This window comes from Miscanthus floridulus, chromosome 18, assembly GCF_019320115.1.
Source record: "Miscanthus floridulus cultivar M001 chromosome 18, ASM1932011v1, whole genome shotgun sequence".
NCBI lineage: Eukaryota > Viridiplantae > Streptophyta > Magnoliopsida > Poales > Poaceae > Miscanthus > Miscanthus floridulus.
In genome coordinates, this window is record NC_089597.1 from 27,827,637 (window position 1) to 27,854,341 (window position 26,705).

General features: G+C 52.6%; 2 protein-coding genes across 2 annotated transcripts; both read left to right on the top strand.

Annotated features, from left to right (window-relative positions):
- Nucleotides 1-2,972, top strand: LOC136522892 (uncharacterized). Its single transcript, XM_066516690.1, has 4 exons — nucleotides 1-258; nucleotides 1,561-1,852; nucleotides 2,107-2,220; nucleotides 2,293-2,972. Exons 2-4 carry the CDS (start codon nucleotides 1,580-1,582, stop codon nucleotides 2,962-2,964), a joined length of 1,059 nt encoding a protein of 352 aa, XP_066372787.1. The 5' UTR covers nucleotides 1-258; nucleotides 1,561-1,579; the 3' UTR covers nucleotides 2,965-2,972.
- Nucleotides 2,973-5,350: 2,378 nt separating this feature from the next.
- LOC136523560 (uncharacterized) lies at nucleotides 5,351-5,725 on the top strand. The gene has a single exon (XM_066517202.1). The coding sequence runs from the start codon at nucleotides 5,351-5,353 to the stop codon at nucleotides 5,723-5,725; it is 375 nt and encodes a 124-aa protein (XP_066373299.1).
- The last annotated feature ends 20,980 nt before the right edge of the window (nucleotides 5,726-26,705 follow it).

Here is a 26,705-nt window from a genome sequence, read left to right on the forward strand (position 1 = left end):
TCAACCTCGAGGCACTCGCTCACGCCCAACGGCCACGCCACCGCCCTCTCCGCGTCAGCCCCAGCACCCACTACGCCGCCGCGCCGAAAGCACGAAACCGCCCCCACGCCGGCCACCTCGGGCTACCTTGCGCTCGGAGTAGTTGTCGACGTCCTCCTCCCCCCGCGCCCTCTGCTGATACTGGGTTGGCGCGGGGACGGCGAGCCCATCCTGACGCGGCAAGCAGCATTGATCGATTCCTTCCGTTGGTACTAGGTGGTAAGGAACCCTACCTTGCCTCCGTGCTTCCGGTTGAATTTTGCGTGAAGTTCCTCGTTTTCTGCGGTTTGTTTTAGCTGCTCCGAGAAACCAAACCCGAAGCTTCTTTAGTCCATCAGTTAGTAGTGGATTTGTTTGCCGCGTAGTACAGTGCTGGTCTGATCATCCATCCGTGGGTCTGGTCCTGTTTGATTGGCGCTTCTCCCTCATCAGCGCGCGCAGGATCGATCGGTCTAGATTCGTGTCATAAGGCTGAGAACTCTTGGTGCGGGTAAAGTTTACTTTGCGAAAATGTTTGTGATTCCACCAACCCCCCATGCAGCACGGCAAAAACCCGCCCCTATTAATAGTTCGTTTCGAGCTGTACATTTTTCTAAGAATTGCGGTTCCTTGGAATGTAGTTGAATTGTTCCTCTTTGTGTGGGGGACTATGGAAGGGAACAGCAAAAGCAAGGGCAATTGTGTGCACATCTGTGGACTGTGGGAGGGTTTAACTTTAAAAAGGTTTTCCTTGCAGTTTTTCTGTTCTAAGTTGCAAGTAAAATTGGAAACCAGATCTACCCAGTCATTGATTGGCAGACCGACTGTGTTCCTTTATCTTGTTTGAACTTGGTAGTTCTCGAGATACAGATCTTCGTGCAACAGCTCACAGCTCAAGATACAGATCTTCGTGCAACAGCTCACAGCTGCTCTCAACAACAACAACAACAAAGCCTTTTAGTCCCAAACAAGTTGGGGTAGGCTAGAGTTGAAACCCAACATGAGCCCCTAGTTATGTGTTGTTGGTCTCAACCTGGAGAATTTCACAACAGCACACAGCAATTGCAGTCACTCACTCATCTTCTATGGATCTCTTAGTTCTTGTTGGGTGGTTTAGCTTCATGTGATCGCCAATTATTTGTGTCAAATATAAACCTTTGTTATGTGTGGTTGGTGCTCCATGGTTAGCGTAGGCGTACCGTTGGTAGTGTGTAACTTGTTCCTTGCTTTCTCCTCTTATTGAAAAACGTTCTAAGGCACGTTCATATCACCCCTTGCTGAAAAACCTTGTCAGAAACTGTAAACTGTTTCATCAATGAAATATAAGATTGTGCCTCCCTGTGGCACTTGCTCAGAGGAAGAAAAAAGAACTTTGGACATGATAGGCTTTGTATCATACCTTGTTTTATATATTGATTATATTGCTCGCCATTCTTTCTTGTAATATCTGCAGCAGCCAAAGAAGCATGTGTTATTCTTCTTGTTTTTAGTGTAATTATTTATTTTCTTATCGTTTTCATTGTCCATCTTCATGTTATCAAGGAATTCAGAGGATTTTGGAATGGTGAAGGCACAGAGTAAAGAGTGTGCAACCTTTGGTGGTGCAGTTTTTCTGTGCAACCATCTGACCAGGAAGGAGTGCTTTGACAAGAAAATTTTTGGCCTCCCTCGTTTCTGTGCTGATTTTGTAGAGAAAGTTAAAGCTGGCACAACTTTATTCTTATATGATGTTGATCAGTGTAAGCTTCATGGTGTTTTTGAAGCAACTTCAGATGGGGCTGTGAACATTATTCCTGATGCATATGTCACATCAGGAAAGGGGTATCCTTCTCAGGCATGAATACTTTTGAGATTTACTAAATACTAAGTACTGTCTTATAGGTCATCTACTCCAGTGCTACCATGTAAATTTACTAGGAGTTATAAATTATGATAACCCACTTGAAACACCTGCTTCCCTATATTTTACCTTTTCCAACTAATTTTGTAGCTTTCCCATGATACAATATTCCCGATAATTCTCATACTGCTCTTCCTGAGATATTATGTCATAATAATCCTATTCCTGTTCTGTTTCACTGAATCCAGATACGTTTCAAGAGGATTTGGTTTTGCAAGCCTTTGATGCTTAGTGAATTTCAAGATGCTGTTCAGAACTATTCTGTTAAAAACAAGTTTAGTTATGGTTTGTCACACCAACAGGTCTGCTCCACAATTTTCTGGTGTTCTGTCAATATGCTTATCTACTGACCTCAGGGTGCTTCTGTTATACAGGTTGCAAAGCTTCTCCATTTGTTTTCTTCACAGAACAGGTTGCAGCTTCCTCAGAATCCAAGATTACAAGATGATCTCCCCGGGGACCTTGAGACTTCTTCTCTGGCTAAAGTAACTGATGTGCAGTCCAGCCCAAACAGCAGTTCATGTGGTTCATTCAGAAGCACCTGTCAAACATCTTCCTCCACCACTCCTTTTGAACGGGATTCCTCCACCACTCTTGGGGAGCATACAGCATCGCCGGGTGAAAAATTAATTGATCCCGTGGCATTAGTGCACAGAGGTATACAATCAGACATCTCTGATGTGGCTAAGTCTAAGAGCTCAAAATCTCCCCTGCAATCTGGAGCAGATATGGCCACTGTCACCGTACCTGGCAACCAAGAAGCAATGCATGACCAATCTACTGATGACTATATACCTCTTCCCCAGGAGGAAGATACTTTTGAAGGTGTTGATGATCTATTTGCGTTGCTAAAAGATGAGAGCCACTCTTCTGAATCTAAGGGTAGCAGTGACTCTGAAAACCATACTACTTTCCACCAAGTTTGTATTAGGAAGGAAGATGAATGCTATCCACCCATCTTAGATTCCAAACTCCGTGCTGACAGTGAAGGGCGAACAAGTGTGTTTTCTCGGTTACTGAGAAAGAATGAAATCTACAACCATTGAAAAAGGTTCAAGACCGAAGCATTTCCACCAAGGAGTGCTGAGTTTAGCAATGCCCTTTCCCAGAGGAAAAAACAGCAGAAGACACAGCATAACAGGCCATTTCCATGCCATAACGATGAAATGCTGGATACGCCTTCAGCTGATAGGCTGAACAGAGATCCAGCATCTAATCGTTCATTTGTCTGGAGAAGATCCACCAAGTCTTCTGGGGGAAAGCAGAGTGGAATTCAGACAGGCCTGGGTCCATTTCTATGTGAGGATGGAAATAAACGGGATGTATCTAGCAAACAACCTGCCAGATACAACACTTGTAAAAAGTCATTTGTTCATCAAGGTTGTCCAAAATTTATAGTCTCCTGTGACAAAGGATTAAATATGTCCACAGTATTTGCTGGAGTACCTGACTGCAATGAGGACAATGATAAAGAAATGAGAACCCCTTTGTTGAATTGTAAGCGGCATGCTAAGGTGGTTTGCAGTGAGGAGGGAGAAGGAAGGAAGAAGGAGAAGCAAGCAACAGCATCCTTCCATCAAGAGTGTCCAAGTGACACTGCATTGATTCCTAAAGGCACCAAAACCATGGCTATGCTTGCAGTACCTGATGAAAACTTTAAAGAGAAGAGCATCACTTTGTCATCTAAGGACACACATACTCAGTTGGCTATACCCTATCCTGATGCCAAGGTGCTCCTGCAAGATGAACAACAGCAAAGCTTTCAAGGCTGCTTTGAATACAGTGAAGATGTCACATGTGATTCATCATTGATTCTTGAAGGTTCTAAAACTATGGAGACGTTGGCTGAGCAGAGTTTTGGAGTTAGGAAAACTTTATTGAGTGATGAAACTCAGAGTCATGTGGCTGCTGATTATTTGGGCACTGGAACATCCTTCCAACAGAAAGAAACACAAAGCATTAGGAGCTTCCATAGAGTGGTTAATGGTGATAAAATATTGCTCCTGGGAAAATCTGAAACCATGGATTTCTTGCCCGGCCATGATGAAGATTGTGAAAACAAGAAGATTTTGCCTTCCAATGAGAGTGATAGGCTTGTTACCTCTTGTCATCTGGAAACTGAAATGCCCTTGCTGCAGAAACAAACACCAAATGTTCTGAGCTGTTCTGAAGTAATTCATGATGATGAAGTGTTGATTCCAGAAATCCCTGAAGTAATGTATCCCAAGTCCGATGCAGACTGTGGAAATGAGGTTACGAGTTTGTGCTCTGGTTATAGGGAAGAGGTATGCCATGTTGTTAAAAACTACCATGAAGTAGTCCCTAGTGATGCTGCGCCAGATCGTGGAGGCTATGGACCTCTTAACAACTTCCCACCACTGCATGGAGACAGTGCAAAAAAGAATTTCTTATTTGATAAAACTTCAGAACATGTGTGTTATGGTGGGAAAAATGTACCAGCGCCGTAACAAGAAGAGTGGCTAAGCTAGTTGTGCAGAGGCATGCACCAGAGTGCGGCCACCAGGGCCAGGCGTGGGAGCCGGTTTGGCTCCAGCCGGTTCAATAGGAGTTAGTTATCAGGAGTGCTATTTTAGTTGGAGTTTGTTAAGTCAAGTTTATTAACCCTTAGATTTAGGAGAGATTTGTTATTGAGTTGGTATAAGTGTCAAACAATCTGAAGGAACAGATCTTAAGCCTGGGATTGAGTTTATCTCACCTTGGGCCCCTCGGGCGTTACTGTTGACGTCTCCCTGTTGTCGCCGAGTTCCCAGCCAGGCGCCGAGCACGGCGTCGCCAGTTCGTCGCCGGGGTTTCAAGCCCAGGCCTCCCCTCTCTCACTCCTACGTCCTTAGATCCTTAAGCTCCAACAACCTGGTATCAGCCATGTCTGGTCCTGGGTCAGCCGCCGTCGTCGTTCCAACCACCGCCGCTGCCTCTGCCGCCGCCACCACCTCCGTGTTCCCTGTGCTCACCACCTCTGCGCCCATCGTTGCCACCACCGCGTCGCTGCTCAGTCCGCAATCTGCGACCCCAGCATCTCCCATCGAAGCCTTCAACGCCTTGACGACGGCCATCTACGCGATGCAACGCCAGATGGGGGACATCTCCTTGTGTCTCGCTACTGTGGAGCGCCGACCCTCATCTTCGGGGCAGCCGTTCTTCCAGTATGGGCTGCCGGGTTACGGCGGCATTCCGGGGCTGCCTGCGTCAGCCTCGGCCATCTCGGAGTTGCCGCTATCCGCATCGCCTTTCTAGGCCACACCACCAGTGCCGACCACCGGAGTCACCATCACCGGAGCCCTGCCGCCACCGCCGCCATCCACGGGTGTTCCCATCACCCAGATTGCCTTCCCGCACTCGCCATCGCCCGTGCCTTCCCTGTCATCCATCATGCAAGGGGCAGGGGTCGCTACACCGCCACCTTCGCTCGCGATGCGTACACCGCCGCCACTGCCTCATCTACCGCCAGAGCCGGAGGGCCCTGCTATTCCACGCTACCATAAGCTGTCCTTCCCAACCTATGACGGCAAGGAGGACCCGCTTGGCTGGCTGCTCAAGTGTGAGCAGTTTTTCCGTGGCCAGCAGACTCGCCACGCTGATTGGGTCTGGCTCGCGTCCTACGACCTCACCGGCACGGCTCAGATGTGGTACACAATCCTGGAACGTGACGCCGACAGGCCTGAGTGGGAAGAGTTCAAGCGACTTTGTCATCAGCGTTTCGGACCCCCGCTCAGTAGCAATCACCTGGCGGACCTGGCACACCTACCCTTCACGTCTTCGGTTGATGCGTACCTAGATGCGTTCTAGGCGCGTATGGCGCACGCCGGCCGCCTCTCGTCGTACCAGCAGGCGCAGCTGTTCATTGGTGGCCTTCCGAACCACATCCGCGTCGACGTAGAGCTCCATGGCCCGCAAGATCTCCAGCGGGCCATGCGGCTGGCACGCGCGTACGAGCGACGGATTGCTCCTGCCCCACTCGCCTTGCCAGCACCGCCGGCTCGACCGCCTCGACGCAACGTGGGGGCTGCACCAGCACTGACCGCGCCGGCGGGTTCCTAGGGGACTTCGGCATCAGCTTCACCCGCGTAGACAGCCACAACACGACCCTTCAAGCGGCTATCACATGAGGAGATGGCCGAACGCCGCAAGCAAGGTGTCGGTGCAGAAAGTGACCAACTAGTAAACATTTGTAGTTTTGCTGTACGTTGTGATCGGAGGTGGCCTAGCACTCAATGACAGGATTTATACTGGTTCAGGCAACGTGCCCTACGTCCAGTCGGGGTCGGTCGGTGACTTTATTCCTGAGCCCAGGTGCTCAAAGTCTGTAGTGGGGTTACAAACGAGAAGGAGAAATGAGGGGGTATACAAGAGGTTCGGATGGCTCTGACCGAAAGGGTTGCGGTCGGAACTTGGTGGTCCTGCGGTTGTAAGGGGTTGATGTCGATCTAGTGAGTCTGAGCTTTGTGAAGTCGATCTCCCCTCGTTGGAGGGAGTGCATCCCCTTTTATAGATGAAGGGGATGGCTTTTCACAGGTGAGAGGGAGAGAGTACAGATATTTCTAAGCCTTGCTGCCTACGGTGATGAAAACTGGATAATGGTTGAAGCCCCCCAATACTGTCGATGTCGCTGTAGGATGTCAGATGTGCACGGGGGGTCGAGCTGTCTTCTTCAGGAAGGATGGACGCCAGTACCTGTAAATACTTCTGGATGCCTAGTGGCATGTGAGGAGCTGCGCTATGTTCACCCGGTATGGCAAATCCTGGAGCCCATACCACGATCGATGTCCAGAGACACGCGGGGGGGGGGGGGGGGGGGGGGTTGCCATATGGGAGTTTCTAGCGGCCCCTACAATACTTTGTGTCAGGGTGGCTGTAGAGCACTGTTTCGTGCAGGGTATGGTCCCTGGTACAGTGGTTTTCACTTATGAGCCATGTCTTGCCTTTCTTCGCACGTCTTCTGGTTCCTTCCGAACGGGGAGCCCCCGGTCGGCTCTCAGTGCGTCGGTCGGAGAAGAGCGGTGAGCAGGCTTCCCACGAGCCCCGGTCGTGGGGTCGGAGTAGGAAGCAGCGTTTTGGGCCAAGCCTTTCGATTGGAGAGACTGCTTGGAGACTGCCGGTGCCTGAAGCAAGTGCTCCGATCGGAGAGGTGGGCCGAAAAAGTTGACGAGCGGGCGCCTGTTCTTAAGGGTAGACCTTCCGGTCGACGACCGGACTTCCCTTCTGGCCCGCTGTGTTTTAGTTTTTTGGGCCGGCCCATGAAATATATGTTGTTTTCCTGGGCCGAGCCCAGGCGTGGAAGACGGTCCTCGAGGGACCCCGGATTTATGAACCCGACAGGAGCCCCCGAGCCCCCGGGCGATTTGAGCCGAATCGTCCAGGGGATTTTTTGTCTTGCTGGCGGGTGCGAGCGAGCGCACCCGCGGGTGTAGCCCCTGAGCCCCCGGGTGGTTCGGGTAGAACCGGCTGAGGGGTTCTTTGTGTTGTGTCTGTGGGTGCGCGTGTTTTGAGTTTTAAGACGTGATTTTGTTTAACCATGGCGTCATTGTGCAGCCAAGGTGTTTTTAAGCGCGGGGATTGGATTGAGACAGAACTTATTGATCCCAGCGTCGGTGCGCGTCGGGGATCGGGCGAGGAAGTTTAGTTTTGGATGTAACAGAGTTCGATCTTTGGCGTTGGTGCACGCCGTGGGATCGGGTAAGGTGGAGTCACGAGTAGACCCAGGCATCGGTGCTCGCCGTGGATTGAGAGAGTTAGTTTTAGTTAGTGAAGCCGTCTAAAATCGTTACACGAGTTTAGGAGTCGCGGTCCCAGGAGCCGTAGCCGGATGTCGCTGATCCTGTCGACGCGAGTTTAGGAGTCACGGTCCCAAGAGCCGTAGCCGGATGTCGCCTATCCCGTCGACGCGAGTTTAGGAGTCGCGGTCCCAAGAGCCGTAGCCGAATGTCGCCTATCCCATCGACGCGAGTTCGGAGTCGCGGTCCCATGGCATTTAAGCCCCCGAGCCTTGTCGGGCCTTCGTGGGGGTTGTGAGTTGTTTTGCGCTACCCCATCTGGTTCCTCACAACCGGAAGGGCTGAGTTTCGTCGCCTATCCCGATCGCTCGGGCTCAAAGACTAGCTCGGTGAGCTCGCTAACGGGTGTGATCGAGTGGAATCCGGGTCCGTCGTTCGTGACGGGGTTGGCATAGCCCTCTTGTGGCATTCCACTACTCCTTTACCTGCAACCCGGTAGATGCCTAGGTCATTCCACAGAGCGACCTGGGTGGCCTGACGGCCTCCCCTCGATGGGGATTCTGTGGGTCTGGCGAGAGGTTCAGGATTGAACGAGAAGGTTGAGATGACCCGGTTTGCTAGACCGAGCAAAGGCCGCACGATGCTCATCTACGGTTTTCTCCCCTGGCTCTGTTTGGTTGCTCATGTTGAATGAGGCAAGCCACCGCTTCATGGTGCAACACGGAGCGTTCTGGTGTATTTCGCTGCACGTGCGATGCTTAGTTCCCGAGCCCTGGGCGGTTCATGCCCTAACCGTCCGGGGGATTCAAGCGTATGGAATGAAATACGCGTATGGATGTATGAATATTTTAAATTGAAATAGAGGGGCTTTGATAGTGTTTTACCTTGAAGACTGGAGAGACGGGATTCGTCGGGCTCCAGTCAAAAACGTCCGTTCGGGACCTGTGCTTGTCAATCGTGGGTTAGCCCTCGTGTGAACAGTTTTGTATTTAATGAATATATGCTTACCTTGATGACCTAAGAGACGGGGTTCAGAGAGCTTCAGTCGGAAATGTCCGACCGGGACCCGTGCTCGTCATTCGAGACAGAGTCGGCATGGCCCGCATGGGGCGCCCCTTAGCTTCCTACCTGTATATCAGGTGCTTATCCTGAGTGAATCGATCGACTCAAGAGGTCGGTTGATCTATCGTGGGTGACTCGATCAACTCAGGGAGGTCTGGTTGTCTCTCGGTGGAGATTTTGTGTGGTGGTGCCTGCACGACTGGAGTGACAGAGTTCGAAGAGCTCCAGTCAGAAACGTCCGACCGGTACCTGTGCTTGTCAATCGTGGGTTAGCCCTTGTGTGAACTGTTTGTATTAATGAACACATGCTCACCTTGGCGACCTGAGAGACGAGGTTTGAAGAGCTCCAGGCGAAAAAGTCCGACCAGGACCTGTATCTCAGGTGTTTATCCTAAGTGAATCGATCAACTCAGGAGGTCGGTTGATCTCTCCCGGTGGAGATTTTGCTGTTGGATCTCTCTAGGTCTGGCCTGGGGAGACGGGGAGTCGTTCGCGTGCGGTGGCACTTCGATTTTTATGCCCGGCGCATGGTAGTGGTTGATCATGCGGTAGTGATGGGCCATGGCTAGGCCATGTCCCGTTCGATCAGGAGCCGTTCCATCGAGCAGGGCACATCTTATCTGCATTAAATGAAAGAAAGAGAAAGAATCTTGCCCTGTTGTTTCGGCTTCCCTGATCGATGCATCCCTCCGTAACCGCCGCTCCCTTTTCCTTAAGTAGGAGAGGGGAGAAGGTTTTTGTTCTGCTCTCTTGCCTATTCTTCGTCTGTCGCCGCCTTCTCTCCTCTTTGTCGTGAGCGTTCCTGAGAGCTGCGGAGGGTTCTAGGAAAGAAGGGGAGAGAGCAAGGGAGAAGAGAGGTACTCACAAAATGTTGGACTGGAGGTCGTCCACCGTGAGGGCGTCGGTGTTGGAGGCGTTCGTCACGAAGGGGTTCCTGCCGCCGTAGGAGGTGGCGCACTGGAGGGTCCCCGGGAAGGAGGAGTTCCCGCAACCTCGTCCCGATGAGGTGGTGTATTTCCTTACCTTCCATGAGCGTGGATTAGGATACCCCACGCACTGGTTCCTGCGCGGGCTCCTCAACGAGTGGGGTCTGAAACTGTAGCACCTCAACCCGATAGGGGTGCTGCACATTGCTGGCTTTGTCACCATCTGCGAGGCTTACCTCGGGATGGAGCCGCACGTGGACCTCTTCTGGCTCTTCTTCTCCGGGAGAGCCATGGTAGACTGGAGTTCGGCCGAGATCGCTCCGGTCGGAGGCTTCGTCCTGCAGCGGAAGCCACGCACGGGAGGATCGTATCTCATGTACTCCCCATGTGACTCCAACCGAGGATGGCATGGGGAGTGGTTCTACATTAGGAATCCGGCGGGGGCGCTGTTTCCGGCGTTTACCGGCAGGAGGCCGGTGAAGCAGAAGAGTTGGTCGTGGGGCTGCGCCCATACGGAGAGGCACAAGGTGGAGGCCATCGAGGAGGAGCTCTGGAAGCTCGTAAGGGATGGCCTTGACGGGGTGCGGGTGTTCCACACCCTTTACCATCGTCGGGTCACGCCGTTGGCGGAGAGGACGCACCCGATGTGGAAGTACGATGGTCGGTCGGACCCCGACCTTGCGTCGTCGGAGGAGCTGCCGGACGATGAGATCTGGAGTCGCGTCGGCCGAGTGCTGTAGCTGAGGCCTAACAAGACGGTGGTGGGAAAACCCATACCGTTTAATGCCTCGATCGTGCCCTCGCTGGTATGCTCCCTCACTTTGCTCGTGCTTTTTCCTCTGCCCCTCTTCTTTTTTGATTTCGGTTCATTCGTTCCGAAGGGGCTTGGGAGGTACAAGTCCCGGCCACACCTTCCCAAGGGGGCGGCGGGCCGGGCCTGGCAGGCCGCCCAGAAGGAGGCGGCAGACGCCCAGAAGAAGAAGAAAACCAAGGAGGTTTAGTGGAAGGAAGAGAAGAAGAAGGAGGTCGCCCGGCGCATGAGGGTCAGGGAACGTGCGAGCGACGTCGAGTCGAAACTCGCGTCGGATGATCCTACGTGTAAGGAAAATGGACCCTTGGCCCATTTACTTTGGATTTTGGTGTTTGATGACCAACACAACCAAATTGGACTAATGAATTTGCAAGTGTTTATTTTGTAGTTCAATAGGGTGCAAGACGTGACTTGGACGAAGGTGACGTGGTGATCCGATGATCAACACCTTAAGAAAGACCTTAGAAGCACAAGAGAAAACCCAAGATATCAAGCAAAGTCCAAGCATGAAAATTGGAACCGAGCCGTACGCAAGATCGCAAAGAAACCAGCTCACTGAGGTGACCGGACGCTGGACAAGCGACTGGACGCTGGGCAGAGGACTCGGCAGACAGGCGACCGAACACTGGATCGGACGCTGGCGGCAACCGATCGGACGCAGGACAGCAGCGTCCGATCGAGTACAGTAAGGTTCCAGAGCGGCAAATCTGCGACCGGACGCGTCCGGTGGCAGGCGACCGGACGCTGGCCAGCATCCGATCAGTATATTGCCGGCTCAACGGTCGGGACAACCGGACGCATCCGGTCAGGACGATTCAGCGTCCGGTGAGTAGCAGTTTCGCAGGAATTTGACCCCAACGGCTACTTTCTCAGTGGGGCTTATAAATACAACCCCCAACCGGCCATTTGAGAGTGTGGAGCTAAGGAAACATATCAAGGGTGTTGATACACCATTTTAGTGATCTCCACTTGCATAGTGCTTAGTGATTCATCAGGTGATTAGCGTAGGTGCTTTTGCGAAGTGCTTAGGTTGATTAGACCACCGCTTATGCGCTTGCTCTAGGTTTAGGCCTAGTGTTTAGTAAGGTTTGCATACCTCTTACCACTCGGTGCTTGCGAGCACCATTGTTGTACATCGGAGGGGCTTGAAGTCTTGCGAGATCACACCAACCACGTTTGTGGTGTGGCCGCCACCGTGTACCGGAGGGAACAAGGCCCGCGGCGTTTCGGTCGGAAGCTTGATAGTGAAGACGGCGGGGAGCATCGGGAGAGGCTTGCCGAAAGGCACGTCGGAGACCCACTTGCGCATGGGGAAGGCCTGAGGCTATCCACGGAGTTACCTAACCGGGAGCTTGGCCCTTGCGAGGGATTCCTTGCGAGGGGCTCCAACGAGGACTAGGGGGAAGCTTGCGCGCATCTCGATACCTCGGTAAAAATACCGGAGTCATCGACGGAAGTTTGCATATCTCTACCTTGCTCTTTAGCTTCCGCATTTACATTGATTACTTTACTACGTTTGCGGTAGAGATAGCAACACACTAGCAAAACCATAGTTGCACATCTAGATAAGTTTATCTATTGCATAGGTTTTGCTAGGGTTAGAAAAAGAGGCCATAGTTTTAGAAGTTAGATTTTTTTAAGTCGCCTAATTCACCCCCCTCTTAGGCGTCACGGTCCCTTCAGTTGGTATCAGAGTCGGTTGGCTCAATTTGGACCTTTGGCTTAACCGTCGTTGAGCCGACGCTATTTAGAGTGGTTGGGATGGATATCGCTAGGCCTCCGCACTTTGACGGCACTAACTTCCCATACTATAAAGCTAGAATGGCTTGCCACCTTGAGGCGGTTGATTTGGGTGTATGGAGAGTCACTCGTGACGGGATGAAACCCATCAAGAATCCCAAAAACCCCACAAAGAGTGATAAAAAAGAAATGCACTTCAATGCTAGAGCTAAAAATTGCTTGTTTGAATCACTTAGTATGGATGTTTTTAACCAAGTATTCACTTTAAATATGGCATATGAAATTTGGTTAAAACTCCAAGAGCTCCATGACGACACAAGCAATGTTCGTGAGCAAAAACATTGTCTAGCAAAACAAAACTATGATTCCTTTACTATGAATGATGATGAGCTTGTTCGTGATATGTATTCTCGTTTGAATCTAATTATCAATGAGCTCCATTCCATAGGATTATTAAAGCTAGATGATGCGGATATCGTGAGGAAGATCATCTCCATGCTACCACAAAAGAAATATGCAAGCATCATCACCATCCTTCACAACATGGAGGACTTGAGCAACATGAACCCGGGCATAGCCATTGGCAAGTTAGTGGCATTTGAAATGTCACATAAGATGGGTCAAGAAGAAGCTTCTTCATCAAGCAAAGGCAAAGCTCTCACTTGTAGCGAGAAAAAGAAGATGAAGGGCAAGCAAGTTGAGACAAGCTCAAGCTCAAGTTCCTCAAGTGAAGATGAAGATGAAGAAGAAGATGAGGACGATGATAATGATGATGAAGATTCAAGTGATGATCAATCTTTCTCCTCCACCTCTGATCTTGATGAAGAATCAATCAAAGTGATCAACAAGGTGGAGAAGATGATCCAAAGGCTCAATGTCAAGGGTGTGCCCATCCAAATTCAAGATTTCATTTTCACAAATCAAAGAAATGAGCAAAGAAAGAGAGGATGCTATGGATACGGCGAGTTGGGGCACTTTGTGGAAGTTTGTCCAAACAAGCCCACACCTAAGACAAAGAAGAAGGCATGCAAGAACCAAGCCCTCACATCAATAAGATCATGGGATGATTCTTCAAGTGAAGAAGAACCCCATCACAAGAGGCGAGGCCGCAAGCACTCATCATCAAGCTCTTCTCGTGTGTGCCTTATGGCACGAGGTAACGAAAGCTCTTCCTCTAGTGAGAGTGATAGTGATGATGATATGCCTTCTTATCATGAACTTGTGCAAGAAAATCTTAATTATGCTAAAGCTTGCACTAGTCAACAAAAGAAGCTCAAAAGTTTAAAAGAAAAGCTAGATAGTTCACAAAAAGCATACAAAACCTTGCTTGAACAATATGAGAACTTTGCTAATCTCAATGTTGAACTATCTACTAAAATTGAGCAACTTGAGACTAGTGCAACAACAAATGCATGCACAATCAATGATGAGCAACTCTTAAAGAAAAATGAAAAATTAAAAGGAAAGTTAGCTAGCTCACAAGAAGCATATAATAGTTTGCTTGCTAAAATGGAAACCATGTGCAAACATTGTGATGAGCTAACTAATAAAGTTGCTAATCTTGAAGCCGTTAGCACAACCCCCACCAAGGCATCTAAAAGGAAAAGTTCTATCTTTAACATGTCTAAAAAGGATGCCTCTACTTCTTGTAATGATTTATGTTTAGACTCACCTTTGTGCAACCAAGCTTGTATTGAGAAAGTTGTTGTAGATACATACACACAAGAGGTTGCAAAGGAGAATGAGCAACTCAAGCAAGAAGTAGCTCGCCTCACCAAGGACTTGACTCAAGTGAAAGGCAAGGCGAAGCAAACCCAACTTCATCAAGATAACACCGTCAAGGGAGTGAAGAAGCTTGATAAAGGACAAACCGTGGTTTGTTACGTGTGCCACAAGGAAGGTCACAAGTCCTATGAGTGCAAGGTGAACAATGGGGGAGGAGCAAAGAAGAAGGAGAAAAAGCAAACAAGCAAGCTCTCCAACACCTACACCAACAAGGTGGACAAGAAGGCCTCCACACCTTATCTCTTGAAGAAGAAGAAAAATGACAAGGTGGTGGCCATCAAGGTGAACAAGCAAGCCAACAATGGGGTCAAACGCTTTTGAGTGCCAAAGGAAATCATTTCAAACATGAAGAGCACCAAGAAGGTTTGGATCCCGAAAGGGAAGTGAGAAATCCGTCGGACTTCGGGGAATTTGGAGACTTGGCAAAGTTTGGGTGCATTTCATGGGGTGCATCATGATGGACAAAGTTATTGCCAATTAGGTTAGTGAATACTATGGACCCAAATTCCCCTTCCCATGTTAGGTAACTAGATGTCATTACTTTCAATTAGTATTCATTTCAATTGGTATTGTTTTTTTTTCAATTGATATACTCTTAAAGCATCTAGTTATCTTTTATGCCTATGTTTGCATTTACATGCTTAAATCTTTTGTCATGCATTCAATAGGTATATCATATGGTAGGCTTGCTCGGTTTCATTATCAACCCTTGGAGCAAACCTACATGGTTTAAAATTGTTTAGGAGCACGGCACATAGCTTGTTTTATAATTATTTATCTAATATGTGCCAAAGTCCAAATTGTAGATAATCTCTCCCAAATATCATATTTCAAGTGGTATTTTGATGCTTAAATCAATGTGCACAAAATTTACAAGTATTCAACACTTGTCTGCACAAATTTAGGGGGAGCTTAATCTACAAGTTGGATGCTTTGAGACTAACACCTTTTCAAGCTTATCTTGTGTGTAGTAGTCTCATTGCAAGGAAAATGGAGTCCCCGGAGGAAAGCATTATACTTCAATTGGTAGAAATCAAATTGATTTTCATATGTGGTATTTCTAAACCGATATCACCATGTTGATCTCACTTTGATATTTATTTGCTTTCTCCATGCATTATATAGATTAACCTCTCTTGTGCAATAAAATTGCTAATTATGCATATGCTTTGCTTTTCATCATATGTATGCACAAATTTAGGGGGAGCTTAGTCTATATAATGTGATAGTCAAGTTTTGTGACCTGTTCCATGCTAATCAAATCCTTCATTTGGTTCACAAAGTTTGACCCTCCCTTGTGCTACTAATGTATTCCTTTTTGAGTGTTTGATGTCAAAGGGGGAGAATTTGAAGGACCAAAGTCAAGCATTTAGTTACAAGTAGTAATGGTCCGAGAAAGGGAGGAAAGTGAATTATGGATTAGCCTAAGTAATGAGAGAATTTTTTTTAGAAAGCTAGGCTTTAATCCATAATATCACATGGGGACATTTGCAAGGGCAAGACAAGCTTTTAAGTAAAGTTTTTATTTGGTATCTGTCAATTAGTATCATATAACCTTGCCCTTTGCATTGCATCCTAGCAAGTAGGTAGTTTTTTTAATCTCCAAATTCTTATCATTTGCTTGCTTTGGTCGTGTTGTCATCAATCACCAAAAAGGAGGAGATTGTAAGGAAAATGGACCCTTGACCCATTTACTTTGGATTTTGGTGTTTGATGACCAACACAACCAAATTGGACTAATGAATTTGCAAGTGTTTATTTTGTAGTTCAATAGGGTGCAAGACGTGACTTGGACGAAGGCGACGTGGTGATCCGATGATCAACACCTTAAGAAAGACCTTAGAAGCACAAGAGAAGACCTAAGATATCAAGCAAAGTCCAAGCACGAAAATTGGAACCAAGCCGTACGCAAGATCGCGAAGAAACAAGCTCACTGAGGTGACCGGACGCTGGACAAGCGACCGGATGCTGGGCAGAGGACTTGGCAGACAGGCGACCGGACACTGGACCGAACGCTGGCGGCAACCGACCGGACATAGGACAGCAGCGTCCGATCGAGTACAGTAAGGTTCCAGAGCGGCAAATCTGCGACCGGACGCGTCCAGTGGTAGGCGACCGGACGCTAGCCAGCGTCCGATCAGTATATTGCTAGCTCAACGGTCGGGACGACCGAACGCGTCCGGTCAGGACGATTCAGCGTCCGGTCAGTAGCAATTTCGCGGGAATTCGACCCCAACGGCTACTTTCTCAGTGGGGCTTATAAATACAACCCCCAACCGGCCATTTGAGAGTGTGGAGCTAAGGAAACATATCAAGGGTGTTGATACACCATTTTAGTGATCTCCACTTGCATAGTGCTTAGTGATTCATCAGGTGATTAGCGTAGGTGCTTTTGCGAAGTGCTTAGGTTGATTAGACCACCGCTTATGCGCTTGCTCTAGGTTTAGGCCTAGTGTTTAGTGAGGTTTGCATACCTCTTACCATCGAGGAAGCGCGAGGCTAGCGCAGACGTCGTTGGTGAGCGAGCGGTGAAGCGGACGTGGTCACCGCGCCCTCGACAGCGTTGCTAGCTCCGTCGTTGCCTGTGGCGGACGTGGCCGGTCGAGCCGGGCAGTCCGAGGGGCGGCCCGGCGAATGTGCGGCGACAAGACCGGTGCCAACGCCGAACTTGCGGCCAGAGAAGGCCCCACCTACCGTGGGTGCGGCCGATCAGTCCGGGCGGTCCGAGGGGCAGACTAGCTCCCGATCGACGCGCGACTCGTAGTCGGGGGACGCCCCACCCGCTGCTCCGGTCGGGGAGCCCTGAACCGGAGGTCGTAGCGACCCGTAGGCCGGGCAGGAGCGGGTTGGGACAACTCCGACCCTGTTTGAAGTGAGGGGGCGCGGGTCGCAGTCCGGGAGCGGTCCTCATCCTGTGGGCCCATTGTCGTCGGAGCCTGTCTTCAGAGTAGTGCCGCTCGCCACTCGGTATGTTTTCTTTGGTTGCTTCTTCGACTTTTGGTGGTCGAGTCTTTTTGGAGTGCGGCTTACCCACGATTTCTGTCAGCGGCCGGGGGACGCTGGGGTTGAGCATCGCCCCGGCCTCCATGTAGGAGGTTTGGAGGCCCACTCTGTAGCGCGTTGCGACGAGTGAGGGAGGCAACAGGGTGGTAGCGGCGAACCCTTCCCTCCCGGGGGTGGTGTCCCCCGGGGTGGCTGCTGGTAACATGACAGCGGCGGCGATGTTGTTGGTGGTGATCCCGATGCCGGTGGCGGAGGTAACCCTTGTGGCCCCTCCTCCGCCGGTCGCGGTGGAGGAGACGAGGGGGGGCGAGCTCCCCACCGCGCCGGGTGGAGGGCTGCACGCCCCATCCCTGCCATCTGAGCCGAAGTCATAGGAGGGAAGCGTGGCTGGAACAGAGTTGGGACGCCAGGCGGCGTCTCATGCAAACGTGGTGGTGGAGATCCCGTCTGACGACGAGGCGGATACCGTGGCGGATCCGCCGGTGTCGCTGTGGGAGCTGGCGGTGGTCTGGTTGGAGGCTAGGCCCTCCGGTGGTTCATCAGAGGGTGACCTGGAGTGACCCTTCCCCGAGGACCCGTTGAAGGCGAGGTTCGTCCTCTGGGATTCCCGGGAGCACCAGCTCTGGGAAATTTTTGGCGAACAAGGGCATGTCGTGGTGTCCGAGTTCACCGAGCTGTCCGCGAAGCTGGAGAGTGCCCGGAAGCAAGCTTAGTTTGCCCGGCAGCTGGTTGAGGTCGACTTGTAGCTTGCCGCGAAGGTGAGTTTCTGGTACTTCTCCTTGCCCTTTGAATCTTTCGTCGGTTGTTTTTATAATGCCTGTTTTCCACAGGAAATAAGGAAGGTGTCGTCCCGCAAGTCTCACTTCCTCCGGGCGAAATACGCCCGGATGGCCGAGCTTGAGCACCGGGTGGAGTCCGCTTGCCGCGAGTCCTAGGTTCGAGTGGCCGAGGTGGCTGCGGCGCGGGCGGAGGAGCAGTGTGCGACAGAGCGGGCGACTACTGCCGAGCAAGGGCTCGAGGCGGCAAAGGTCCGCCAGGCAGAGACTGAGGCGGGGCTGCGTACATCCCTGGTGAGCACCGAGGCGGTGCTCCAAGAGGCCTTGGCAGCCCTTGAGCCAGAGCGAGACGCCCTAGAGTCGGCACAGAAGGCCCTAGAGGTAGAGTAGAGGGCCCGGTCGGAGGTGGATCGGGAGGTGCTCACGCTCCGGGACCAGGTGATGGGGATGGAGGATGCGAGTGCCCGGCTGCGCGAGCAGGCGGCTTGGCAGGTAGAGGATCTCTCCACCCTTGAGGCCTCTCGCGTCGGTGCATACCTTTTTGTTTTCTCGTGGTGTTGATTCCTTTTCCCCCTAGCCTGTTTCTGAGCTTGTCGCCCTTCTCACAGAGCTGGGGGAAAAGGTGAAGGCGCTGGAGCGACACCTGGAGACGACCAAGGCAAACCTCAACCAGAATGTCTAGGAGCTGGCCAAGTCCCATGAAGAGCGACATGATATCGAGGGGGAGCTTGTTCAGATTTGCAACGCTGCCCAGCTCGTCGTCTCGGAAGTCTTCGGGTTGGCGCCAAGTACCAGCGCCCCCGTGGTTCAGCTGGCGGAGGTCCCGGACGCGGTCAAGGACCTCGTCAGGAGCGGGCTGTTTTATGGAGCGTTGGGGGTGCTGACCTCGGTGGCGACGTACCACCCAAACCTGGACTTCGCCACTATCTGCAGCGGGTATGCTGAAGGCCTGAGCATGGAGGACATCCAATCAATCGGGGTGAGCCTGCTGCCGCACGCGCGGTTGGTGTTAGAGCAGGTCTCCACCGAGTGGGTGATGGATGTTCACCGTCAGGACATGGCCCGAAGCATGCGTGGAGAGGATGCCTCCGAGCCTGTAGATAGCACGGAGCCTGGTTCGGGGGGTAACGTCGCCACGGCCCTGATCGAGCCAAACATCGTGCTACCGGAGAGCGAGTAGCCTGCGCCTTCGTCGGTCGTGCCATCAGCAGATGCCGCCAGGTCGGTTTAATACCTTTTTTAAATACAAGTAGTTAGTAAATGTAAGAAGTTTCAGTTCGTGGGGGGACCCCTGTGTAAAACGTTCGTGTGTGTTTTAATGACTGCAATCGGTTTTTGTTTTTGTGATGGAGTTGCTCCGTTCGGGGAAGCTTATTCCCTTTCGTTCCTTAGTTCCCCCTTAGCATAATTTTGTTTTAAATTTCTTTCTATCTCGTACCTACCCGTTTGTTCCATAGGTCGCAACTTTGTGAGCCCAGGGCGTGGCCCGCGAGGCTCTGCCGGTCGTAGCCGTAAGAAAAGGCGGGGTGCGATCAGTCGGAATGTTCTAAAGCAAAGTTACGTAAGGTAAATCAAAGGAACGAACTACCCTTTTATTCAGGTAGGAAGGAGTTTCTTCATACAAAAGCAAAAGAGTACTTAAGGTAAAAAAAACAAAAACAAAGGGGTAGTAGAGCCCCCTAGTGGAGCCCCCGAGCGCCCCGAGCCGAAAAGTGTTCGGGTCGGGGTGCTCTTATAGGAGCGTTCGCTAAGTAAAAGTAAGACTGAAACTTAGGAAAAGAAGAAAAGACATAGCTGTTCCAAGGTCGTCGGAGAGAGCGTCGTCGTCTTTGTCCTTCAGTCAGTAGGCTTCCGATCGGATCCCTTCATGCTCCAGTCGTCTAGATCCTTGCCGCTGCACCCCCTTCTTCGGTCGCTGCCTCCTCGCCTTTTCTTCCTTTGGCCTACCGGCCTACCTCAGCAGGCGCCTGAGGAGCTAGCAGTCCTTGTAGAGATGGTTGATGGGATAGTTGTGGTTGGTGCATGAGCTCTCCATGAGATCGTGGAAGTGGCCCAAAGGGTCTTGCTGGGGCTATGTGCCCGTGTGATCGGCCGCGGCGACCGACGTGAAGTTAGCCGGTTGGCGGCGATCCTTTCTGTTCTTTTTTCCCCTCTGCGTGGAGGGGCCCTCGTCTTGATCCTAGCGCTTGGCCTTACCTTTGTCGTAGCCCCCGTTGAAGCGCGGCAGAAAAGGCGCTTGCTGGGGGTGTTGGACAAAGGTCTGTGGTTCTAGATTGTCAGGGCTGGGACTCCAGTCGATGCTGCGCGCGTCTTGGTTCGGCCCGAGCCGCACGTAGATAGGCGGTCGGCATGGGGCGGTCATCAAGTCAAGATGAGGTGCGGTTGCGACTTCTTGTGCCGCAATCGGTGGTTGTGGCGATGACAGGGTGTAGTGCCCCATCTGTTGCGTCCCTGTTCCCCGGACAGGGAGCGAGGTCGCGAGTCGGCGTCGTGATACGGAGTACTCCACCTGTTGAACGGCGGCGGCCTCCAACAGTGCCCGGAGGTTCTGGTGGATTGCCCGTCCGTGAGGGTCGTTCGGCTCAGGCAGGTCACGCAGGAGCATTGCCGCGGCGGCAACGTTCTGACTGGCCTGAGCAAACTGTGGGTGGTCGGTCCCCCAAACCGGAGCGTTGCGCTGGGGCTGACGGGCGTGACCCCGAGCGCCGCTCGTAGGTCTATGCGCACGGGGCGCAGTGTGGTGCGCCGAGCGCGTTGGTGCAGTTGGTGGCTGATGCGGCCACAGTAGTCGCAGATCCTCCCCGTGCTCACGTGTGAGCTCGGGGGTCTCCGCGTGAGGGCCTGGTGGGGCATGGGTCCGGAAGGACTCTGTTACCCCTAGCGGCTGTTCTGGGGCGTCCGCCACAGTGTATTCCCAGGACCGATGGTGGCTAGGCGCCATGTCGCTGATGCTAAAGCCGTCGCTCCCGACGTCATCATCCATGATGTCGAGGAAACAGGTGGGAGCATAGCTCGCCATCCCCACGAACTCAGACGTGAGAGGGTGCGGCGCCAGCACCTTTTGGAGTCCCCGGGCGTATGCGTCCGCGGAAGACGCGAGGCCATAGGGGAACCAGCCGTATGGCGGCTACGACGGGGACAATGGTAACCCACTAGATATTTGGCGGAAGATAGATCATAGTAAGTAAATAACAGCATGTATATTACTCACAGCGGGGTTTGAGCACAGAGTTTGCTCGGAATGAAGCGCAGATGCCGCGCCGTCGAAGTCGCGCGTCCCGGAGTCAATGGAGGACGTCCTTCCAATGGGTGCCGGGTCGCGAGCTTCCTTGTGAAGGTGGAGTACGCTGAGCCGATCGGCGACGAAGTCCAAGCTCCCGAAGTGGAAGGCCTAGGATGGCTCGAAGACGGGTGGAACCCGCATCCCGGCGGGCGAGAGTGCAGGGAACTCCAGCGAGCCGAAGCGAATCATATCGTCCGAGCCCACCACGGCGGGGGTGGCAGAAAAATGGGCCATCCGATGACCAAAAGGTGTTGAATGTACAACGTCCTCCCCACGGACAGCGCCAACTATCGGTGCAGAAAGTGACCAACTAGTAAATATTTGTAGTTTTGCTGTATGTTGTGATCGGAGGTGGCCTAGCACTCAGTGACATAGGATTTATACTGGTTCAAGCAACGTGCCCTACGTCCAGTCGTGGTCGGTCGGTGACTTTATTCCTGAGCCCAGGTGCTCGAAGTCTATAGTGGGGTTACAAATGAGAAGGAGAAAGGAGGGGGTATACAAGAGGTTCGGATGGCTCTGACCGGAAGGGTTGCGGTCGGAACTTGGTGGTCCTGCGGTTGTAAGGGGTTGATGTCGATCTAGTGAGTCTGAGCTTTGTGAAGTCGATCTCCCCTCGTTGGAGGGAGCGCATCCCCTTTTATAGATGAAGGGGATTGCTTTTTACAGGTGAGAGGGAGAGAGTACAGATATTTCTAAGCCTTGCTGCCTACGGTGATGAAAACTGGATAATGGTTGAAGCCCCCCAATACTGCCGATGTCGCTGTAGGATGCTAGATGTGCACGGGGGGTCGAGCTATCTTCTTCAGGAAGGATGGACGCCGGTACCTGCAAATACTTTTGGATGCCTAGTGGCATGTGAGGAGCCGCGCTATGTTCACTCGATATGGCAAATCCTAGAGCCCATACCGCGATCGATGTCCAGAGACACGCAGGGGGGGCTTGCCATATGGTAGTTTTTAGCGGCCCCTACAATACTTTATGTCAGGGTGGCTGCAGAGCACTGTTTCGTGCAGGGTATGGTCCCTGGTACAGTGGTTTTGACTTGTGAGCCATGCCTTGCCTTTCTCCGCACGTCTTCTCGTTCCTTCCGAACGAGGAGCCCCCGGTCAGATGACTCTAGTCGGCTCTCAGTGCGTCGGTCGGAGAAGAGCGGTGAGCAGGCTTCCCACGAGCCCCGGTCACGGGGTCAGAGTTGCGGGGTCGGAGTAGGAAGCAGCGTTTTGGGCCAAGCCTTCTGATTGGAGAGACTGCTTGGAGATGGCTGGTGCCTAAAGCGAGTGCTCCGGTAGGAGAGGCGGGCCGAAGAAGTTGATGAGCGGGCGCCTGTTCTTAAGGGTAGACCTTCCGGTCGACGACCGAACTTCCCTTCCGGCCCGCTGTGTTTTAGTTTTTTGGGCCGGCCCATGAAATATATGTTGTTTTCCTGGGCCGAGCCCGGGCGTGGAAGACGGTCCTCGAGGGACCCTGGGTTTATGAACCCGATAGAGGGGCTCTGCTATAACTATGATGAACAGTACGTTCATGGCCATAAGTGCGCTCGGCTCTTTTATCTGGAGGCATCTGACTACATCGTCGAGGAACCAGATGACGCCGATGAGCCGCCAGAGGCACCTGCAACAGCAAACCCGCTGACCTTCAACCCCGACACCCCCATGATCTCGCTCAACACCATTACTAGCATTCGTACAGAAGACACCATGCAACTCTACAAACAGATTGGCAATGAGCAGTTTGTTGCGCTCTTGGATTCGGGGTCCACGCATAATTTTGTGCGCGGCGACGTCGCCCGACGCGTTGGCCTTCAGTTCCACCCTTGCCCGGGTGCCGGGGTCATCGTCGCCAACGGTGACCGTGTGACCTGCCATGGCCTCATGAAGGACATCGCCATTTGCATCGCCGACGAACAGTTCTCCATCGACTGCTACTCCATCCCGATTGATGGCTATGACATGGTCCTCGACGTCACTTTTCTGAGGACGTTGGGGCCCATCCTCTGGGACTTCGATGACTTGTGTATGGCGTTCTCACATGGAGGTCGCCGCGTGTTCTGGCGTGGCATTGGCTCGACACGGCATGATGTACAGTCAACTCAGCGCCTCCATGCACTTCGCCAAGATGGGCCGGCTCTGATGGAGCGCTTACTGTAGTCCTTCGAGGACCTCTTCGCCGAGCCCCAGGGCTTGCCATCGGTCTGTTCGTGTGATCACAGAATACATCTGCAGCCCAACACGGCGCCGGTAGCAGTCCGCCCCTACCGGTATCCACAGCTACAGAAAGAGGAGCTCGAGTCCCAGTGTGCTGCTATGCTGTCCCAGGGCGTCATCTGGCCAAGTACGTCGGCGTTCTCAGCGCCGGTGCTGCTGGTCAAGAAACTGGACTCCTCCTGGTGCTTTTGTGTGGATTATCGTGCCCTCAACGACCGCACAGTCAAGGACAAGTTCCCCATTCCAGTGGTAGAGGAGCTCCTGGATGAACTCAAAGGCGCCAAATTTTTCACCAAGTTAGATCTCGGTTCGGGCTACCATCAAGTCCGAATGCACGCTGATGACATCGAGAAGACGACCTTCCGCACGCATTAGGGGCACTTCGAGTTTTTGGTCATGCCGTTCGGCCTGACCAACACACCGACGACTTTCCAGAGCCTCATGAACACGGTCCTTCGGCCGTACCTACGTAAGTTCGTGTTGGTTTTCTTTGATGACATATTAATCTATAGCCCTTCGTGGACGTCGCACCTCCAGCATGTCAAGGCCGTCCTCACAGCGTTGCATGAACAGCAGCTACGCATCAAACACAGCAAGTGTTCGTTCACCACGTCCTTCGTCGCGTACCTGGGCCACATCATTTCCGCGGATGGAGTTGCCATGGACCAGTCCAAGGTGGAAGCAGTGACGTCCTGGCCACAGCCACGCTCAATGCGGGGTCTCCGTGGCTTCCTCGGCTTGGCGGGCTACTACCGCCGCTTCATCAAGAACTTCGGCGCCATCGCTGTGCCCCTCACGCAGCTCCTGCGCAAGGACACTTTTCTGTGGTCAGAGGAGGCCACGACGGTGTTCACGGCGCTGAAACAAGCGCTGGTTGTGGCTCTGATTCTCCAACTGCTGGACTTCGAGCTACCCTTCACGGTGGACTACGATGCGTCCGGGTCGGGTTTTGGCGCTGTGCTCGCGTTCTTCAGCAGGCCGTTCTCGCCAAGGCACATGAAGCTAGCTGCGTACGAGCAGGAACTAATTGGTTTGGTATAGGCTGTTCGTCACTGGAGGCCCTATCTTTGGGGCATCGCTTCGTTGTGCGCACCGATCACTATGCGCTCAAGTTCCTCCTTGACCAGCGCCTCTCCACCCTGCCTCAACACTAGTGGGTCTCCAAGCTGTTCGGCTACGACGTCGCCGTCGAGTTTCGACCGGGGCGCCTGAACGTGGTTGCAGACGCGCTGTCCCGCGCGTGACGAGGCTGCTGATCATCTGCATGCCCTGTCAGGACCATCCTTCGACCTCTTCGACAACCTCCGCCGCGAGCTCGAGGGGGACACAGCACTGCGCGCGCTGCGAGACTCGGTCGCCGCTGAACGCGGCGCCCCTTGGCGCGTCGTGGACGGCCTCATTCTTCACGGCACCCGCGTCTTCATGCCGGCGCAGTCAGCGCTGCTGCCCATCGTGCTGGAGCTTGCCCACTCGGTTGGGCATGAGGGCGTTCAGAAGACCCTCCACCGTCTGCGCGCCCAGTTTTACATTGAGGGCGACCATGCACAGGTGCGCGACTTTGTGCACGCCTGCGCCGTCTGCCAGAAAAACAAGGTGGACTCCCTTTGGCCGGTAGGGCTGCTACAGCCCCTAGAAGTGCCATCGCAGGTGTGGTCCAACATCTCGCTCGACTTCATCGAAGGACTACCACGTGTTAATGGCAAGAGTGTCATCTTGACTGTGGTCGATCGCTTCTCCAAGCACGCGCACTTTATAGCGCTCAGTCATCCGTATACAGCGGCGTCGGTTGCCAAGGCGTTCTTCGAGGCCATCGTTCGCCTACACGGGTTCCCCAACTCCATTGTCAGCGACAGGGATCCCGTGTTTACTGGCAATGTGTGGCGGGATCTGTTCAAGTTGGCGGGGGTCAAACTCCGCCTCAGTACGGCGTTCCACCCGCAAACTGACAGCCAGTCGGAAGCAGTGAACAAGACCATTGCCATGTATTTACGCTGCATCACCGGCGACCGCCCTCGTGCTTGGTTGGAGTGGCTACCCTGGGCAGAGTACTGCTACAACACGTCCTACCACACTGCCTTGCGGACTTCGCCATTTCAGGTTGTTTATGGCCGGCCTCCGCCTACCTTAATTCCCTATACTGCAGGCACAACGCACACCGACATCGTCGACGCGCTTCTCCAAGATCGCGACGCCTTCCTGGCTGAGGTGCGCGAACGCCTCCTCTAGGCCTAGGAATATGCCAAGCGCTACTACGACAGCCACCATCGCCCCCTGGAGTTTACAGTGGGCGATTGGGTGTGGCTACGCATCCTCCATCGACCGGTGCAGTCGCTGCTGCCGGGACCGCGGGGCAAGCTGAGCCCGCGGTTCGCCGGCCCGTTCCAGGTGACCGAGCGCATTGGCGACGTCGCGTACCGTCTGTTGTTGCCAGAAGGAGCGCGCATCCACAACGTCTTTCATGTTGGCGTCCTCAAGCCGTTCCGGGGGACTCCTCCAACAACGCCCCTGGCCCTTCCTCCACTGCGCCACGGTCTTCGCCTCCAACAGTCAGCCCGTGCTCTACGTGCCCAGCTTTGTCGGGGCACTTGGCATGTCTTGATCCAGTGGGCAGAATTGCCTGAAGATGAAGCCACCTGGGAGCCGCTGGAAGAATTCCACGCTGAGTTCCCCGCCTTCCAGCTCGAGGACGAGCTGTTCCTCGAGGGGGGGATTGATGTTATGGTGGGAAAAGTGTACCAGCGTCGTAACAAGAAGAGTGGCTAAGCTAGTTGTGCGGAGGCATGCACCAGAGTGCGCCCACCAGGGCCAAGCGTGGGAGCCGGTTTGGCTCCAGCCGGTTCAATAGGAGTTAGTTATTAGGAGTGCTATTTTAGTTGGAGTTTGTTAAGTCGAGTTTATTAGCCCTCAGATTTAGGCGAGATTTGTTATTGAGTTGGTATAAGTGTCAAACAATCTGAAAGAATAGATCTTAAGCCTGAGATTGAGTTTATCTTACCTTGGCCCCTCGGGCGTTACTGTTCACGTCTCCTGTTATCGCTGAGTTCCCAGCCAGGCGCCGAGCACGGCGCCGCCAGTTCATCGCCGGGGTTTCAAGCCCAGGCCTCCCCTCTCGCACTCCTACGTCCTCAGATCCTTAAGCTCCAACAATGTGTCTACAGGTCATCAAGATACCATTATGCTCCCCCATGACGAACATTACCACAGCTGTTGCGGTGATACTTCGACTGTTCTGGAATGTACCATTGTGGACACGGGTAGTGGGGATGGAGGAAGTGAACACAAGAACTCTTCTGATCAGAAAGATGATGAAACTCTGTATTTGGTGGCTGGTTCTAAAGACACTTTCTCATGTGATGGAAGTCGCAGCTGTGTGCCTACTAATGAACAGGTATGCAGTGAAGTCATGCTGCTTAAAGAGGAGGGACAATACCAAAATCTCCAAAGCAACTCGAACTCTGTGGA

What these genes read in the sequence shown, in the direction of transcription:
- LOC136522892 (XM_066516690.1), top strand. Translation starts at nt 1,580, where the DNA reads ATGGTGAAGGCACAGAGTAAAGAGTGTGCAACCTTTGGTGGTGCAGTT. An exon ending in GAAAGGGGTATCCTTCTCAG is followed by an intron (nt 1,853 to 2,106) that starts GCATGAATACTT and finishes CACTGAATCCAG; the next exon opens with ATACGTTTCAAGAGGATTTG. An exon ending in ATGGTTTGTCACACCAACAG is followed by an intron (nt 2,221 to 2,292) that starts GTCTGCTCCACA and finishes TCTGTTATACAG; the next exon opens with GTTGCAAAGCTTCTCCATTT.
- LOC136523560 (XM_066517202.1), top strand. Translation starts at nt 5,351, where the DNA reads ATGCGTACACCGCCGCCACTGCCTCATCTACCGCCAGAGCCGGAGGGC.